This window comes from Dicentrarchus labrax, unplaced genomic scaffold (genome assembly GCF_905237075.1).
Source record: "Dicentrarchus labrax unplaced genomic scaffold, dlabrax2021, whole genome shotgun sequence".
NCBI classification, from domain to species: Eukaryota; Metazoa; Chordata; class Actinopteri; family Moronidae; genus Dicentrarchus; species Dicentrarchus labrax.
In genome coordinates, this window is record NW_026136719.1 from 17,493,505 (window position 1) to 17,514,303 (window position 20,799).

At 43.0% G+C, this 20,799-nt stretch overlaps 1 protein-coding gene across 8 annotated transcripts in view; it reads right to left on the reverse strand.

Annotated features, from left to right (window-relative positions):
* zfhx3b (zinc finger homeobox 3b) overlaps positions 1–20,799 on the reverse strand; it is a 235,246-nt gene that overhangs the window by 57,437 nt on the left and 157,010 nt on the right. For all 8 annotated transcript variants that reach the window (XM_051378275.1, XM_051378279.1, XM_051378281.1 and 5 more), the window contains one exon: positions 4,012–4,243. In XM_051378275.1, the coding sequence (XP_051234235.1) occupies positions 4,012–4,243 (232 nt within the window). The remainder of the gene's footprint in view (positions 1–4,011; positions 4,244–20,799) is intronic.

Genomic DNA, 20,799 nt, shown 5'->3' on the forward strand with positions numbered 1-20,799 from the left:
GCCTTACTATTAGGTGTGTGACCCTGAAAACGCACCCCTTTTAGCGAAACAAGCAATGGATCTCATGTTGGATAGCACGATTATGCAGTCATTTGTATGCATCCTTTCGTCTCATTTCCATTTAATAATGCACACAGCTTCCCTGCCCAGTTTCTCAAACTGGTCATTAAAAGTAACGCTGATCTTAACTGGAGGCTTAAGTTCCACTTACAAGCTCTCATGGTGTGGTGGATGAAACAACTGCAGACTCAAAATAAGATAACCCCTCCCAAAGCCAGTCTTCGCCCTTGAATACCCAGGCCTATGTCTACACAGACGGGAGACAATGACTGGTGGCTGCCCAGGCGGCCCCAGCCTTCTCCTTCCCAGCCTCCTAGACTCACAGACAGGGATTTCCTCCTGCGATGAGAGCCAAGCCGTCACAGCCCAGCGATCAAGGGCCTGCCATCTGTGACTGAGGCAGATTTACAGCAGGAGCTAATCCACACTGTCAGCCACGTTTGTTCTCCATCTCTGCCTCCTCCACACACATATAAACACAAAAGTACGCCACCACTAAAAAATACTAATATTTTTCCCTTATAAAATGTTCTCTCCTGCATCTTTCTCTTTCTCTTCCTCTCTTACACACAACAAAGCAAATTTCTTGCAGAAGGGCATCCACCCTTCAGTGCAATTTTACTTTGCCCTTTTTAAAAGGCATGATCTCATTCTGTTCTATGCTCAAAAAATAACTTTAGTCGATCAAATGCTAAGAAATGAGAAACCTCAATGTGTCATTGAGTTATATGCCCTGGTGAACATCATTCATATGAAATAGGGTCATCATACGCTCAAGTGTCACACTAGCTCTCACACGCAAGTGCCCCAAACTCATTCCCCCACTTCTTTTGCATCCATTTTCTCTTATTTGCCACATATTGGTCTCTCTCATACACAGACACCCCGATGCTTTACGTTGTCAGCAGTCACCATTAACCCCTACACTTGACATTAAAATGACACTAGGTTTTACCTTTTCTCTGTAACCACTAAGCCTAAAATATATTTTGTCCTCATGCTGTCAGACCAACTGTCCTCACAGGTGACTGCTTTATGGGAGTTTTAACTTCCCTCTCACCTGGTCTGTCATATACATGTCTCCCTTTCTATTTTTTGTGTCTACCTGCCACCAGGTAATGACCTGCTATCCTTAAAACTAGAGGCTAGCACTGGTGCACAGTGCATTGGTTCAAGTCAGTGCTGAGTTTTATTCAGTGATTTCTGCACACTGGGCAGCTGTGTGGGGCTGCGGTCCCTCTGAGACCCCCTTTGTTTCCCCACAGATAAAGGGTTAAAGAAGACACATAGAGGCAGGGCCACAGAGTAACATGCCTAAGCAGCACATTTTCAGTATGAGCAAGAATTAAAACAATGCATGCCTTTTATTCCTGTGTTATAGTCTAATTGGAAAGAAACCTAATTTCTGCTGCCCTTGCTCTCCTCGGACACCTAGCCCAGAGGAGATATGTGGCACCAAATCCCTACAGTCTGTTAGCATCCTCATAGGGACCATTAATGTGCAAAGTTGTTAAGTGTAAAACACACCAGATCATGCATGAACTAGCCTAACTTCATTCCATTGCTGTCATAGAAAGGTATCAGTTGACGAAAAAGATCACGACTCAAAGACATTATTGTATTAAATGCGCATGTGTTTGATGACAGTCGTGAGCTTTTCGAGGAAAAAGCCGGCTTCATATGTTTTGGAAAAAAATTCCAGGCAGGCTACAAGCCCAGCACCAAGCGCCAGCAGAGAACCACTCACAGGATCATAGAACAGCAGCAGGCGGGGGAATTACTGTCTAGGTGACCCAGAAATCCAGGGGCAACTTTGTTTTAACAAGCCAGGGAACGTTCCACCACTTTAGCAACTATGTCTCAACCACAAAAAAGAACCCTGTGCCACAGAAGAGCTAGCGAAGAGGAAATTAAATATTACACTAGGAGGGAATGGTTCAGCCCTAGCGGAGGGGTGGGGCTATGAGGTGGACCGGTGCAGCTGATGCTGTTGTAACAAGGCATTTGGGGTGTGAAATGGTAGATGAGAAGTGTAGAGTCAGCAATTTTAGAGTTAATGATTAAAGGCATGAGGTATGATGATTTTTTTTTAAAAATACAGTTAAAAAAGAAATAGAGGAAGCACTGGATTGAAATAATGACTAATATCAAAATAATAACAGGTCATAATCACTGATCTAATGTTTATTTGGTCTGTCTGCAGCTCATTGTAAAAGAGCAGAATTCATTTTCCCTATGAAAGCTTATAATTACTTTAAAAAAATACAGTAAAGTAATTAAGGGAAACATTAACACCAATCACAGCCATCAAGCCTCATCATCAAATCCCACTATCTAGACTGCAGACTACAAAGACATTAAATCTAAAGCACGTTGACAACTTAAGTTAAAATTCAATTCCTTCTACGCTTTGTTAGATACTAGTAGTCTGTTCAAGTAAGTGAGGTTTATTGTAATTTTATGAAGCTCTGCAGGGAAGTAACTGCTGTCTATGCATGTGTATGTGTGTGTGTGTGTGTATGTGTGTGTGCTTGTGTGTGTGTGTGTGTGTGTGTGTGTGTGTGTACGTGCAATGACACTGCCCACACACAGCTGCACCTCAGGGGCCCATTACCTAACCTAAGGCTCAGATCCCTCACCCTGGCACAAACATGGGCATCTCGCACACCAAAGATTAAAAGAGAGAAAAAAAAGAGATGGATAAACACAACAACTGCTAAAAACAACTGCACAAACAGCACAGCAACTCCTCCTGTCTGAACAAAATAAAGTAAATTCCCAACCCCCAACCCTTTTAACCTAAATGGCCCTTCCTCTTGCCTTTGCATGTTCGCTTGTCCACTGTACTGTAGTCATTAACATATTTGGAGTGCAGCGAGCAGAAAGCTTAATTGTCCCTAATTGCTCAGCTAAATATGTTCTCTAATGATTTGCTTCAGATCTGTGACTGCCTTTTGCGCAATTTCCCGGCCGCTGGCTTCATTATCCCTGCCTCCTTGGAACAAAGCGTCTTCACAGGCTGGCCTTTTTTTCCCCTGCATAACACAGACAGCGAGTATGTGTGCGAGGGAAGTAATGGTTCCCTCTTGGAGGGACACACAATAGAGCCCCTTTGTCAGGGCACAGGAGTTAAAGTGATTGGAAAGCCAAATCTCTGCTAAGAAAGAGTGTTAATTGACCACAGCTCACTCTTCCTAATCAGTCCATAATAAATGAGCGGTCGAAGCACTTTGTTTCAGTCATGCTACTGTTGTTGTAGCTGTTTTCTGTTTTTTGGTGTTCTTGTTGTTGTTGCAGCTGCTGCTGTTGTTCGGCTCCTCCTTCTCTGGCCTTAATGCTCTGTCTCAATATGTCTTTAATGGCTGAAAAGGACAGCTCCCATTAACTGGGACTTCTGCTTTTACTGGTGAAGGCAGGCTTTGCAGGAATAACTTGTAGAAATGATATGGACTTCAAATTAATCAAAAAACATAGTAATATCAAAAATACATTTGAAAAATAAAGTTACATTGTTGGAATCAAACTGAGGGACGTTTTTAAATGTATCTCTGAAAGACAACCCCTCTTCTCTGTTTAGTTAGAATTTCCATCAGCTATATCAATGTAAAAATCATACTACTCTTCCTACCTAAAAATAATAACTTAATAATAATTTTATTGTATTTCAATTATGGCTGTACCACTTCAATCAAATTTTCTTTTAACAAAACCGAAGAAAAGTAGTAGATTTTATGCATTAATGTTAATGCTAATTCGGTAGGCAGGTATCAGTACAAGAAATAAAGTGACAAATTTTGTCAACTCAGGCATAGAAAGTCTCTCAGCAGAGCAGATGCATGTGTGTTTATGTGTAAAAGAGAGGTCGATAGGAAGAGAGAGATCAAGAGAGTAAAAGAAAGACAGACACACATAAAGAGATACTAAAACATAGCCACAGGGGCAGGTTCTGACCTGTGTCTGAAGAAGGGCATTTGCGAATTGTGAAGATGGAGCTGAGGTCCTCTTCTTCCTCCGGCAGGCCCTTCTGCAAACGCTGAAGCTTCCTGAGGCTCTCGCTGCGCTGGTGCTTCATGGAACGCACATGCTGGATCAGGTTGAGCTTGGCCTTGGTCGAGTAGTTACACAGAACACAATGGTAGTAGCAGGCATCACCCTCCACCGCGTTTTCGTGCTGCTGCAGGTGCTGTGGGAGGGCATGGAGAGAGAGAGAGATAGAGAAAGAAAGGAACACAGAGAATGAGAGAGAAAGAGGTTATTGTAGATGGCAGATAGCTGGCTAGGCACCACCGACTCACTTTCGCTCAAACAGTTGGCAAATGAACAAATCAATTCCCAATCACAGCCCTGTTGTTTAACATCCAGACCTCTTCCACTTCAGGACAACTGTTTGGACTGCGCACTTTGTCTGCGTGAGTGTCTGTATCAGTGGGCTAACAGGACAGGAGAGGCCTGGGAGGCACGCAAATCTCAGGGGCCCAAGGGCAGGCAGGAATCGCATCAGCCACCCTTCAGAAGCTATGGGTCTACAAGCTCACAGACGGAAGGGAGCATTGATCCCCTTCACTCAACAGAAGCCTCCCGTCTCTGAAAAGGAAACTCCAAACATCTGCTTGTTTCACGCATGGGATACTAAATATTGATCATGGTGAGTTAAATCCTCGCTCTCTCATAGAGAAAGAGAGGCAAAGTCAGCCGGTGGTGAGGCAGGAGGGGGATTTAGTACATTCTGAGAGACACTGGAACATTCCACAACAGGAGGACAACCTTCAGAGGACAGGAAATCAGCACTCGCATTGACCTGTCAACCCCAGAACTTCCTTCAAGACTCAACAGTGGGCCTAGTTCAGCCTTTAGCCCACCCTCCGTAGTGTCACAACATGCCTAACACCCTGTAGTGACACCATACCACCACAACCTCTTGTCACACCGCAGACCTCCAGTCTAATTACCTCCTGCTTGGCTCAATCAATGATGCAAGGCCAACACAATATGGCTGGGCCTGGTGTGAGCAACAGAGTTATTGACCACCATCCTAAAGCATCACACGGATTGTTTCTGCATGTTTACAATGAAAGCCCCAGACTCGGTATGGCCACTTGTGTCAAGCCTGTCATGTGCCGCTCCTAATATCAAACTCTGGAGTCTCACTGTGGATTTCTGTGGCTGCAATCAATGTCAATCACCAAAAGTTTTCCTCTTTTTACTCTAATCTCCTTGGCCCCCGTGTCTCCTGTGAGGCATGCTCAGAGAACAAAAAAAATATGGTAATACTGCAATAGTTCTAATATCATATTATATTAGTTAACATAATTTGAAAATTATTATTATTATTATTATTATTATTATTATTATTACCTAACCAGGGAAAATGCACTGATGAATATTAATCTGCAGTAAGACGAAGCTAATGAAATCATTAACTGTGCTGAAAACTAGTAATTAAAGCTGGGTCTACTAACTATTTTCAGTTTTATTACCAATTCTGCATTTAAAGACCATACACCTCCCTGTGTTCTTTTACATTGTACATCAGGCTTACACTTAGATAGCAGTTCAGAAAACTGAACCGTTTATGAATTAGACATTGAACTGTCCTGTCTTGCATTGTATAGCCTGTTTAGCTGGCCGGAAAATGTAAAAGCAATGGAACCATTAGACATTTAACCACATTACATCTAAATCAGGTGTTGACAGGCTGGTGAAAAAAAGTCATAACAATATTATGCCTCCCTAAAATGCTCTTGTCCCTTTCTCCTAATGTTTAATTTTCTGGCAATATTGTAATATTGCTATGGGGTTTTCTGAGCTATTGTGTTTCATTCTCTTTGGTTTCATATTTCTCACTTCTACACCTAAAATGTGCATTAAGACACCGCTTCCAGGAAAAGGAATAGGAGTTTTTTTTCCCCCTCCTTTTTGTGAGCCCCACAGCTCGGTGTAATAGAGTTATTAGGTGATTGTAAAAGGCTCTGTGTCTCTGTGTGCTCTCCTTTCTCGCCTCATTTTAAGCCATCCATGATGTCATGAATAGGTGTTGCTGGATATTGTGGGAGCCCTCCTCCTTTTCCTCTGTGCACAAATATTGCATCAGAACTAAGGTAGAGAGAAACATAAGAGACAGATTCAGTTATAGATAACACAAAATCCATCATGCAAACTGCTTTTAGTCAGAGCAGATGTCTTGAATTTAAAAAAAAGGGGGAAAAAAAGGAGTTCTTGCCGCAAATGACTCAAGGATCCAAAAATCTACAAGAAGACAAGTTTAAAAAAATGACAGCACCTGACCTAAACTTCAAAGCTAGTCTCAGGAGGTAGAAAAAAAAATCCTGGGAGTTTTATAGTTTCCCATAAAAAGCACAGGGTTTATATAGGAGTGAACCTGAGACCGCCTGCCCCAGAATCGGCCATAATTCACTATAAACCTGACTAGCCAGGAAGATGGCCTCAACAGGGCCAAAACTGGCCTGCCCCAGTGCTTGTAGCTCTGTCTACAATGTCAAATGGTTACACCTGTAAACCACCACTTTCACCATCTCTGCACTAGCCATGACCCAAGGCAGTCTGGGGCATTTTAGAGTCAGTGAGCGAGGTAAAAGATCAAACCAATGAGTGATCAGTGAGGTGGCCCCCTGCTCTTTCAGTATTCCAGGGAGGAGAACAGCATAGCCTGGCCCATGAGAACGAAACCCCACTGATCATCACACGCAGTGACTTTCTCAAACATGGATTCTCACTGGATTCCGTAGCAATTATCCATGTGAGAGACTCCTAGGATCATATCTGAGAGCCCAAACACTGTATGGACACAGTACACTCCATCACCCTCTCTGGTTCACACACTCACACACACACATACACACACACACGTTGAATGTGAAACATAATAATGCATGAGACACGGCCTATGTCTGTTTCCTATGAACCTGCAATGAAGCCCCTAGTTGATAAATCACCTACAACTGGAGTGCAGGAATTTGGCGGCTTAATGAAAAAGTCATGTTGAGCTGGGAGGAGTTGTAGGCATGGCTCTGGGGTTTTTAAGCGCCCTATCGAGGCCCCAACAGGAGAGGAGCTGTGGAGCATAATGGGGGGAAGCTGGCTTGGCCAGTGGCATGGATTCAATATCACTGAACTGTCTGGGAATTTACAGCAGTCATATAGATTTAGCTGAGCAAGTACAAATGTGTGACGGCCTAGAAGGCAGTGATGTACTCAATAGTGCATGGGAGACATGTTATGTGCATATGAATGTACTTTATGTGTGGTCTGATTTAACAGATAAGATCACAAAGATATATTGATTGTGGGTGCCTTAAAGGCATCTTGAAATACTTTTGTCACATTGTGAGTTGTATTGCAGTGTTTTAAAAGAAAGATGCAAGTCCTTTGAAATCCACTATTGTAAAATCTGAGGCAGGTTAAATGGCCTGAAATGATAATGAACTACCTTTAAAAGATGTGTACATTTAACACGATAGATCACATTCAGTTTGGTTTTTCCACTTAAAGGTGCGGTTCCAAGCTTTTTTATACTGTGGTGGTTTTCATGGTTTAAAAATGCAATCACGGATTTTCAAGCCTCTCTCTTCCATGGAGCACCTTGTCTCTTTCTGTGGAGGCTGAAGCAGTGCTCTGTGCTTTTTCAGGTAAAGAGGGACAGGGGCGGTGTGGGCACCACCCCATCCTCTCTCTCATAACTCTACAGTGCACCTTGCCCTCTGAGTGGGCAATACATGCCTGTATCAGTTTCACCACCCACCCAGAGCACTGCATACATCTGCATTTCCATCCACTTAAATGCAAAGTAAAAGTGCACCTTTAACACAAAACAGTGTGGTTGCTGAGAGAGCCCAACTAACACAAGATAGAGGTGGGTATTACTGGAAGGGTGGAAGAGAGAAAGGGAGCCGGTAATTCCAAAGAATGGCTCCCAATGGAGCCGTATAATACAGCATGTACACGCAACAAACACATACAAAAGTATAGACAAAAAGAACATCAGAAATGTACACACATAAACATGCACACATGCACATACAGACTCATACACGCAGCCACATACCATTATGATCACACCCTAATTTCCACCATTAAATTTGGCAGTGCTGTTAATACAAAATTAATGCATTAAAACAGATGACTATCTGTGAGCTAAATAGCTATCAATTCTAAGAGAGCTGCCAAATTCCCTCTGTGAGAGAGCCAGTGAGCATCTGCCTGGATATTGCTTTGTAACTGTCTCCCTGATTCTCGGCACTAAAAGCTGGTGTCTCTGTGTGTGTATGTGTGTCTTCATGGGAGGCTTACACAGGTTAGATAACTGCAATTTACACCTGGCGCCATGCAATGCACTGCAACAGAGCAGACTGGTCTATGTATTTGAATGAAAAAATTGTATCCTCTATAATCACAGTGGTAGAGTCAGGTTTTCTCTATCACCTGAGAATAAAATGTACAAAATAGTTCTGAGCTTGAGACGTGTTACAATAAGTCAACCAGGACCTTTGGTATTCAAACATAGTGATGTCATGACAGCAACTATAACAAATGAGGTAACTGTATTTCATTCTGAAGGGAGACAATGTAATATGCCTGTCGGGCTGAAAAACACACCCTGGCCAAAGGGAGAAGAAAACAATCTTGTGCGTCTCACTGTGTGACAACTGTGGCCATCGTATGCATGTACCGTAGAGTATATGTTGCTATCTTGTTGTATCAAATTGCTCCCAAAAGAGAACATCTGAAAAGTTAGGTGCCCGGAGGCTGCCTAATTCTGGGGATTATAAATCAGAATTAAGTTAAATTCAAAAACATTATTTCAATGATGAGGATTAAGTTTGGGGTTAGGGTCTACAGAATGAAAATAATTTAATGTAATGACCCCTTCGTTCCCAGCAGCAGTGTATTTGTGCATGTGCAGAGATTTGTTGGGGACTTGATTCTCATAAATCTGCACTCTGGGATTCCCCTGGAACGTAAGCAGGTTATTTAGGAAAGCACAGTAGAGTGAATGAAGTCAGTGAGTGCTTGCAGCTTGGCCTCTGATTCCCTGTCTGCCAGCAGCACGAACAACAGCTCCAACCACAGAGGCCCCACTGGGTGCCAAATGCGGTGGCTGCTTTGAATTAGCCACTGCAAGCTGCAACATGCCTAAAAGTTAGGTTGTGGCTTAAGGGGACTGTGTATTCCAGGCCCAAACTGCCTACCTTCTGCTTCCTGTACCTCATCCCCACCCTTGTCCTTTCTTCTCCTTTACTTTTCTTAATCCCCTGCCACCCCTCCACCGAATCCTGTCCCTCTGTCTCAAAGCCCCATAATGTGCTAAGTTGCTTCCTCTACTGCCTTGTTTTAGAAATGATCCATCACTACCGGTGAATAAAAACAGACTGCATATTTGTCTCTGGGAGGAAGAGAGAAACAAAACGGACCTCTGTGTCATAAGGGAGGGCAGCGAGGTAAAGATGGATCACTGTAGGTGTCCTTGGAGAGGATGACTTAACATAGGCCTATGAAACAAAGTAGCCGGGGAGGGGTCATAGAGACACTTAAAGACAATGCAGCTCCTGGTGCTCCACACCCACCACTCTTACTTACTTTAACATTAAATAAAGCAATAATTATTGAATTCCGTTTGAATGAGTAAGATGCTAGAAAGTAAACAATGGGAACATAATTGCAGAGGGAAGGCAATCAATGCAGGCAGTCATTTGGGCCATGTTGATTGTGTAGGCTGCTGTATGTGCTCTGCGTGTGCGTAAGTGTGTGCACATTTGTGTAGCCGTTGCAAATCTAAGGTGAGCTAAGGGGAGTATGTGCTGTGACAAGGAGCTGAGTAATACACTCTCCCATACGCACGCACAAAACAAGAGTTGGGTAATCCCTCCTTCAATAATGACCCAGGGCTCTAAACAATAGCTCTCAATCAGCTGATCAATGTGTCCACATAATTCATGTGCGAGTCACTGTCTTTGAAAGGGGAGAAGGAGGAGGATAAGCAAGCGGGCGGTAGAGAGATCAATGCCCTGTGTGGTGATAACGAGCCTGGGCCTATGCCCACAGGAGCCCCACACTGGCGTCCAGGGTCTCTCTCATTAAGAACATTTGGATAAGCATGGCTATACATACATAATGTGCACTTCTAATCGCAGCCAGATAAACACATTTCCCCCCTTCTTAATGAGCTTGGTCCTGCTTTTGTGACACACAGCGATGACTCCAAAACAGGCAGGAAATGATGTCAATCCACAAATAAGAAAAAGAAAACAACAGTAAAGCAAATTAACAGCAAGCTGTTGGCCTCCTCTTTCAGTAGCTAATTAACAGCTTAACCTCCTGGTGCTTTTATGAAAGCCATGCTGGGAGGAGCTTGCCAAAATTGCAGTACAATAAGTCTGCCTGCAGGAGGCGAGAGCAGGGTGGAGCCATGGGGGTACCCAAACAACTGTTACAGCCACTTGATGACATGTGTACTGGCAAAGTACCATCTGGAAGCTGAATAGGGCAAATCAGGACCTGCCCTGGCCCTTCTCTCCATTACCCACAGCACTGTGTCAACATCACAACCCTCCATTTTGGACAGCGGTGACAATAATTACTTGAACAGGGCTGGGGAGGAACATTTTTTGATTTTCATTTTAGTAAAACCAGAGGCACACAGCCGGCTGAGATTCAGATTTTGAGTTTGAATAATAGTTCATTGCATCAGTGTTTTGCCACTACTCTTGTTACAATAACAACTCATGACATAAGGGAAAAAAAGTACGGGCATTGTGTTGTAACAAGTCTTTTGGCTGTGATAGTGCTGGTAAGAAAACAGTATCACTATCACTAAAACTGTAAAAGCTACTACAAAATGTTCACAAGAGAGATAGAAAACAAGCATGTCTCTGGAAAAAACGCACCTGCTTTAAACTTCTCTGAGTATTCTTCACAAGTAGACAACGATGACTGCATCCAGAGGCCACTAATATTACCCTAAAAACCACTCCTTGTCTTCTGGCTAAGAAATTGGGCCAACATCACATCTAGTGTGACAGGTCTTGTACTGTTTTCATGTTTCAGTTTGCAACTTTTTTCAAATGCTTCCTGCGAGGCGTTAGTGTTTGCAATGCAAACCACAGCAATATCTGACGATGTTATGGCTGCAGACACCTAAAGCTATCAATCAAACATAATCCTCTTTTATATCCATGACTTCCATGTGATTTAGAAGAAAATCTCAGGAATGTATAAAAGGCATCACACTGGTTTTCTGAACAGAGCTATATAGGGCTGCTGGATGGAAGTGCGTGTGCATACTAGATGAGAGCAAGATGACTGACTACCTAGATCTGGCTGTACTGTTAGTAGGTCACTGATGTGTTAGTAGGGTAAAGGCAGAGGCAGCCCTTCACCCACACAGCTGACAAGAGTCTCCAACACCTCACTGCTTCTCATTTGTCACTTGCAAGCTAGACAATGGCAGTGTGGCCTTGTGGAGCCACTGCAAATGTGGGCAGCAAAAAAGCTTGCTGGACGGAGACGAAGGATGAAAAAGAGTTTTAAGGGGGTGGTGGTGAACAAGCCCAGTAAGAGTGAGGGAGATGGCGAGTCGGGGGATAGGAGGGTGTTGGATTAAGATACAGGCAAACACCACTTGTAATGATTAATGCAGTCAGTGAGAATTAAATTCAGAGCAGGAACATTACCCAAACACAATTAGTCCTCGAGAACAAACATCACACTATGCCGTGAATGCAGATTCATTGCCATATCATCGTGAGGGAGTAGCCATCAGAAGTCAAATGAACTCTGGAGGTAAAACTCAACATGTCTGACGGGGGCCTTCTAGAGAGTCAATGTTACGATTATGTGTCCTCTTTCCCACCTTGCTGGCTACTATGACCAGGAAAAAGCCCTTAAATGTGCCCAAAGCAGTAGGGGTGACCAAAAGCCATGCTTAGTGAACTGCAGGTCTGCCCACGCTCTTGCTTCTAAGCCTATTGTCATTAGCTGATCTCCTGTTCCACCTTTTCGCTGACGTAACGGCAGAGAGGAGACACAGAATACAGTCTCCTCAGGCTTGTATTATCTAGCTTTCACCTCTGGCGTTCTCAGTTTGGTAGTGTAAATATTTCATTACCACATAATTGGTTGCTGCTTCAGGCTACGCAATAAGGCTGTGATAGCTGTAACACTGTATGTTTTCTGACTATCCTGTATCCTTTTTTATGTAATATTCATAGAAATGTGTTTTGAGGAGACGATGTTTGAGATCCCGTAAGGGGAAATGTTTAGTTGTTCATGCACTGCCCTCGCACAAGCTCGCTAGAGACACCAGCTAATTAAAAACAGTGATGATGTGCTCAGCCAGTGTCAATATTTAACCCAGTCTTACGCACCTATCTTTATTAGCAGCATTGCACTGACAAAAGGAGCAACATAGCCTTTGAGAGGTCCTCTTCTTAAAATGAAAATTAATGGGGTGGAGTGGGGTTGAGTGGAGGTGAATATACAGAGTGGGTCTATATGTGGGCTTATTTGCATGGAACATGAAGTACCTTGTTGGAGTGAAACTGCTGTTGAGGGTTCTTCAAGCAATTCATACACCAAACACCCACCATTTTCACCTGTCAACTCTTCCAACTTTAATGAGTGAAACCCCCGACATTGTACTTTTGGTGTGGACTATAAACTAGAGATGTGGTGTGAAAAATATCATTGCTTCCACACTCTGGATTATTTCAAGTATCAGGGTCTTTGTACAATAATAAAAGAAATACTACACACAGCCTTTGAACCTTAAACTATTACCTTTTTGAATTAGATAATTAAAATAAATAATAATAATAAATAAACAGCTGTTGTCCCCCCTCATAAGGACCAGATTTAGATTTTTTTTTCTACATAAGACCAATCATAGTCTGTGACCTATGCCCAAAGGGAGGTAGTGCACTTGAAAAATGGTGCTCTGTGCAGCTTCTCGTGAGTACAGCCAACTCTATCACTAATACATATGGGCCTTGCTAACACAGATTTCTTTGCAGGGTCATTCTGTTGGGCATGCTCATTAGCAAAAGAAAAAAAACATAACTGCACTTTCCATAAAAATGAAACAAAAGTGCTCATTGATCAGGGTGATCAATTGAGGATCAATAACCTAAACCCTCATCATTCCCAGTGCAGCATAATTGCAGCTGAGATATAGTTGTCATCACTAAAAATCAAACACAGACCAGACTAATTGGAAGAGGCCCATTGCTTTGGTCATGCCGGCAAAAAGCTTTACAAAGCCCCAGAAAGACTTCTGTTGGCCAGTCATTGGAGCTTCCCAAAATAACTGCTCATGCCATTAGCAAGTGTCATCATGGAGGTCATTGTGCTGGCTGCCCATTTGGGGACATTTAATACAGGGCATAGCAAGCTACCACACAAGAGAACTTTGTATCCCTTCTCATGTAACTTGTGCACGTAGGTTATAAGATCACATTAAGCCCCAATTTTATAGGACAACTTGTGATTTTAATCTAATGTTTTGGAGGAATGTCCTTATTAGACAATTTGTTGCTGACCTTTGTGTTAAGCAGTGGTCAGAAAAAAAATATGTCATTTTCCACTTCAGTAGTTGAGCACTGTAAAGAGGCTTAGAAAGCTGGTAAAGTAAAGAGGCGTGCCTGATATAATAGATATTTCACAGGCTGGCATCACAGCCAAGCTGCCCTTACTGGCTACACCATATACACTGCTCAATCGTGCAAAAAATCTCAAACTATACTTCAAAGCCTACCACTTTTCCCCTTCCTGTTTATTGATTACATAGAGCTCTTGTTCAGTAATTGTGCAGTAAATCAAGCATGGTGAGCACTAATCTCAACCCCGGGAGGAAAGTGTTAAAGGTAAAACCTGCTGAAAAGTGCATAATTACGGAGCTGTGTTCAGCCAGGAGAGAGGATATACTCCTCCCTCTCACATTTCTCACACACTGCCTGCCTGCGCAACCAGAGGCAGCAGGGAGAGGGGTTGGCAGAAGAGCAACGGGAAGTGTATACAGTTTCTAACCACCTCTCACTCCCTCCCTTACTCTTTCAATCCTTCTGCCTCTCAATGCATTCCCAACCAAAGCGCCGGGGGCACCATGCTTGTAAAGAAACCACAGCCTTTTGAGTGCCTCTTGTATTTACAAACGGAGGCATGTTGGAATCAAAGGCATTACCACATGACATAACACATTAAACAGTTGGCAGATTGAGAATTTATAGACTGAATAGATAGTGAGTGGGGTAAACAGGAGTAGTCCCATTGTTGGATCAGTTTAGCTAGCTATACTTGGTATGAGAGCCAAACTTACCTAAACCAGAGTACAAGATAGGAGTCAACTGCAGCAGCTCCCTCCTTTTCCTTGCTTTGCCTTCCCTCTTAACACACAGCTCAGGCTATACTCCAGGTGGAGACAGCTATCACTTTCCCATCAACTTCCTGTTCCTCTTGTCTCTCCGCCCCCCTTTTCTCTCCGCTCTCTCACTCCCAGCTGCACAACTTGGTTTTCTGTGCCATGTTTGAAGAAATACAAAGCTGTATCTTTTCCCCAATCTTCTGAAGTACTAAAATCTGCAGTTAAGAGAATTTTATTCTCTCCTCATCCCTCCTTCTCTTATCCTCCTCCCCCAACACTTTCCCCATGTTGCTGTTCTGCCTAATCTCACCTCAGTTTTTATTTCACCCTCATCAGCAGGGACCTAAAAATAAATGATAAATGGAATATGATATTTTAAAGCCTTATCTCTTATCTGTTCTTACAGGGGAATAATAGGGTAGTTAATCCTGCAGATCCTACTCAAATTGATTAATCAGCACACGCAGACAATCAAATAAATGATTAATATTCCCCAGTCCTGTGGTCGGACAGTTACCCCTGAAACCATCAGTAATAATTCAGTAACCCTTCCCAGACCACAGGCTGCAGCTAGTCAGCCTCACTCAGCATCAGCCCTCTGATGTTCAGCAGGACTTTGAACTCCCCGCACAGAAACTCAGACACACCAGGGGTAAGACAATCTGCAGTCTACTCTCCCTCAAACCCTCGTACAATGCCTGCCTACCTGATCAAACTCACACACTATACAATATATATATATATAAAACAAATTCAAGGAAGAACAGCAACATAAAGAAGAGAAGGGGTGCTTCGTGTAACTGCTGCATACCCTCACACTACTGAGGGAGGCTATAATAACATATCTGTATTCTCTTTCCCAGTGACTGTAAAGACATACAGTAGAAAACATGTGGCCACCTATAATACCTCACCATGCAGTTGTAGAAAAACCTGAAGTCGTGTGTTATGTAAGCACTAGGTGAAGTGCCTAAAATAATAATGCCACCGTGTTCCCACAGCTAGTGAACCAGATGTCTCCAGACACTCGCACACAGACAGACGGACAGAGAGACAGGCTGTTTAGCAGCAACTCTCCCAGGCTTCACCACACTGAGCACACCCTGTCCTGCTGGTGGACAAAGGGGAGAATCTCCATTGAAAAAGGCCTTCTTTTCTCTCCCATTACCCGTGCTATTCTCCCTCCCACAGAGGTCAGCGAACAGCCATCTTCATGGCGCTCCTCTGCATCTGCCAGCTATAACTGTTCTTAATCAGGGAGAAGGCCAGAGGCAGAGGAGAGCACCTCTCGCTCCCCCACATTTGCACCCAGGCACCCAACGAATGACAGGGGTGGGAGCTGGAGTAGAACGGGAGATATGTGTCTATGTGTATGATTTCGGTTGGGGGTCGGTGGGGGTGGTACGAGGTAAACAGAGCTTGTATGTGTGGAATGTCTGCTCTGCTCCTTGTGGGCATTGTAGTGCTATAGCTGTGGATTGTGTGTGTCTCTCTTTGCCAGTGCTTGGACTCATAAACTTATGCAAAGCCAGCACTCTACTCCAACAAAACACACACGTTTCTACAGCATACACACACTGTCTCACCCCACCCTAACCCCTCCTCTCTGCCGTACAGGAGGCTTGGCCTTTTGTGTTGCGTCTGGCCAGCTGGTTGCCTGAATCAGCATGTGCAGCTGTCTACTGTGACGAACACTACTCTACCGCTACCAGGACACAGTGACTCTTCACTGCATTGCTACATTTTAATATGACCGGCTGGCATTACTACAGCCATTTAAAATCCGCCTAGGAAGCCACTGACCTCGGGGGAGTTTACACAGGCTGAGAGCAAGTTGAGTTTTAGCTGTAACACATATTGATGGCCTTTAACTAGTGTTTGAGAACCTTAGAGGGTAGTGCTATAAGACCTAGACTCACAACTGGGGGAAGACCAAGCTCTAAAGTGTGAGTGGCCATTCAGTACTCTTGCCAATATGCCTTTTGATATATAGCTTTGTCTTTAATAGGTACGAGCATGGTGTGTAGGGCAGTGTCATGAAAAAGCCCCAGTTTTATATAAGCGTTACAGTTCACTTTGATCTCTTCTCTTGCTCCACTGTTTATAAATCAGCCACACAAATATTTATGAGCGGAACGAGGAAAATGGCTGGTCTGGTTTGTATCTCTGCCCTCCTTCCCTCCCTCCCTCCCTACTGTGTTCCCTCCATCTCCCTGTGGCTGATGTGTGGATGAGGCCACCGCAGACGCAGACCGAGTGCATAGGCCCCAGGCCACATCCATCATATCTGTTCTGTCTCTGGCTATTGTGTGGCCCCCCGAGAAGGCTGACCTAACCAAAACAAGTAACAGAAAAGACAGCCCATTTAGTACAACTAGAAGAGAAAACAAGCATGTATTACTGGTCACTGGTTAAGTTTGTATGAAATGATGCATAATCGTTGAACTAGTGCAATGTGAGTGCATTGCATGCACACAATCAAGAACAAAACCATGCACGTCAACGCAAACGTATGCCTGTGCGTGATGTACATACACAAAAACATGCATTCCTGCCCCTGACTAATGTATCACTAGTTCATCAGTAACAAAGATCAATTAATTAATACAGCCATGTTCAATACATATCGCCTCTGCTTCCCTTTTACTCCCATCTGTTTCTGCCAGCAACACACACAATGGGACAGGCACAGAGCTTCTGGATCCATACACTTTAATTGCTCCCCCCAGCCCTGACCTCTGATCCAGATCACTCTGATATACAGCATCTCTATTAAATTGGGAAGTAGGTAAATATTCTTCTAATGACCCTCAGTTCTAGCGACACCATTGAAAATGGAGGAGAAAAAAAAATCAATCTTGTGTTTTTCCTTTTTGCCCTTCACTGACTCTATTAGTTCTGTTTTTATCTGAGGGTTGACTCCAAAAATGTGGAGGGAAACCGAGCAGAATGGAGTGTCTACTCTCATTTTGACAGGGCAATGGACTTTACTGAGATGCATTTCGGTAATGAGGAGATTACAAACCTATGCTCAGAAGGAAATATCTTTTGAACGGCATCTCGACTGTCCTTCAAGTAACACATTGGGTTTACTGAGCCAATATAAAAAAGTCAGACAACCTTTATCTAAACTGAGCAGAATGTTGATCCTGCAATCTAGACTCGAGATAATTTAAAAGATAACGTGGAAAGAAACAAACTCCACCAAATGTTACCCATCACGTAGTGCGCACAAAAAGATAGTGGCTATGTGCATGTGTCTGTGCATGTGTATGCACTGTACAGTAAAAGCTTATGAACTGTATGTGTGGCTGTCTGTGGGCAGGGGTGGGTGGGGGTAGAGAGGGGGTGGTAGTGGTGGACTGGCTTGTCGATCGATGCAGTGATTGGCAGTTAATGGCTTTTCCTGTTCTGCCTTGGTAACCCTGGCCTGATGGCTGTTGCTTCTGATCAGAGATGGCAGATGGTGTTTGATTTTCGTATATAAACCCCTGACTTTGTGGAGATGGCTTCATCATGTTTAATGATTTAAAAGTTAAGTTGAATACTGGGAATACTGCAATGCTGGATCTCTCATCTAAAAAGCCCTAACCTCCCTTCCAGATGTAAGAACTGATCTCGCTTAACTACATGCACGTAAGATTGTTAGTATTCTGCTATAAGCCACGCAATCCTTCAATGATAAATTATTAGAATGAATTTCACAACACATATGTTTTTCTCTATTTTATGTTATCCAGATTTCAATCCCAGGCCTCATTTTTCAAGCTATTCTGTCACAAACTAGCTCTTGATCTAATATGACCACTCAAAGAATCAAAAATCCCCTAAGATCAAAGATAATCCTAAACACCAAAAGACCTATCGCCAAATGGTTCCATCTTTTTCACCCAACCTGTCTGTAATGAAAGCGCATACTAGAAACTGCACCTAGGAAAAATGAGAAAAAGTTGTAAATTGAGGAAAATTGAATGATAAGCTCCATTTGATGTGTTGGAGAAGATGGTAGAAAATCAGAGTACAAACAGCAGGTCCTGAAATCTCAGATTTTTTAGAGTAATTTCATGTTCTAAAGGGTTTTTATATTTTGACACCTCACTAAACCAGTTTCAACTGCTTAAGGCTAATGTCTATGGTTTAAGTCTATTTAATATCCCATGAACTCCAGACATTTTGATATTTCAGTGATTGAATTAAAACACAGAGGCTATACCCTCCATGTAAAAAAAATGGATATGGCAGTATGGACAGAGTCCTATCCAAAGCAGTTTTGATACTCACATTGTCTGTAAGTCAACTGTGAAATGATGCTTGCTGAGAAACAGGAAGGTAAGCACAAAAGCACAGGGTTTTTTTTTTGCATGTCATGATGATATTTGTATGACAGATGTGTGTGTGTGTGTGTGTGTGTGTGTGTGTGTGTGTGTGTGTGTGTTGTGTGTGTGTGTGTGTGTGTGTGTGTGTGTGTGTGTGTGTGACAGAGTGAGTGAGTGAGCGAGTGAGTGAGAGTGAGAGTGAGAGAGAGAGAGAGAGAGAGAGAGAGAGAGAGATTTAGGTCACGCTGGGACTTACAACTGCAAAAATTAATACGCCCTCACTCCTGGAACATCAACAAATAATAAAATACTTTGCGTTACAGAACTTATTAAGATGCTCTCTCGCTTTCTCCCTCATGCCTCTCAGCATGCAAATTAATACATTGATCATTTGAATAATAATTTGCATTCCAGATCTCACAATTTTATGTTCAAACTTTAACGGCTCCCAGAGTTCTCATTTAAACAGTAGCTGCACACACAGTCCTTATGGTTCAAATTATTTCAACATGACTATTCCACCCTAACAAGCATAAATTAAGGAAATTCCTATCTAGTGACAGCAATAGGCCATCTGAAGGAAGGATCCAAGTTTGAATTATTCAGCAGTCCTTAATTTTAGGGTTAGTGTTGATTGAATGTGGTGACATAAAAAAGAGTTTGTGGGGCTAGCAAGGAAGGCAGTGAGGGATGATAGTATATGATCTGGGAGTAAGCCTAGGAGTTCAGTGGCTATGAAGACTTCCTCTGCTGTCTGTGTCTGAAGAGATCTCAGAGTAAAGAGGCCTCTGTAAATCAACGTGAGATTGAAAAGGACTTTATAAAACACAAATGTGTGAAACTGCTTATCCTGAACAAAGGCCTGTACTTCCAGCCCCTTACTTTAACCAGCTTTGGCTAGTAAAACCGTCAGACAGCATGACCCCCAAGGTTTGCCACATAAATGAAGCAGGGCGAGGTGAAGGTCAGTAAGGAACAGAGATGATATGTTGGGGCGGGGCTTAAAGGCAACTTTTTCTTCCTAACGCCACTCTGTCTATTTTGGGCATCAGTTTGTCATGAAGGAATGTGAAGGCCATAAAGTATTGGTGCCCTTGAGAAGCTGAAGAGCGTTCTTGTCCCCAACTCTTAAAGCTGTCTCTCTCTCTTTCACTCACTATCACTTTTCCCAACTCACTCCCCCTCTCTTTTATTCCAGCAGTAAGTTTAAAGTAGAACACAGGTGTAGAAGACGGCACCCGTGGGAAAGATAACATTTGGGAACATTCCTGGGGTTAGAAAAGAAGTTTTTTTCTGATATTCTTCATCTGGGGAACTATGTAATTGCCTTAGTTCCATGACTACGCCTTTGTCCCCTTTGTGCCTCCACCCCATACTCCCCATCACTACGTCTTACATCACTACCTAGTAATTTCCATATTACAATTTAAACAAGAGATTTTATTCTGTGCTAGTTTTTTCATTTTCATCTTTCCATTTTATCCATCTTTTGTATTGAAGTATAAAAGGCATGATGAGAAAACAAGGTGCAAAATGATCTTTTCCAGGGCCCCCAATAAAAACCGCATGACACCCTGGGCTGCACCGCTTAATTACAAAAGGATGAAATCTTTTCTTCTACATCTGGAGAAAACATTGTCTGCATAACCCTGATAGATTTACGGCTCCCAGTTCTAACCCTGAACTCCAGCACACAGCAATTAGGCAAAACATGGATGGACAACCAGCGCCATGAAATTCAGGAGGAAAAGGCTATTCTCTTTCGGAATTACAGAAAAGGCCTCTGAGGCCCCACTGTTTCAAATAAAAATTCTACCCAGAAAACCGTCCTCAGGAAACTGGTGGATGGTTAATTTTTTACTCAAGCCTTGATGGTGGTCACAGAGAGGTGAGGCAGACTTTTCACTGCAGCATGTACTTTATGTCAGATTTTGCACTTCATAACCCATTCAAAAGAGACGGCTTTGAGGAGAGCATGCTTGCAGGCATCAGCATTGCTCTGACCCATCACTAACAACAAACAGCAAATGAAATCCAGGCGAGAAATTGTTG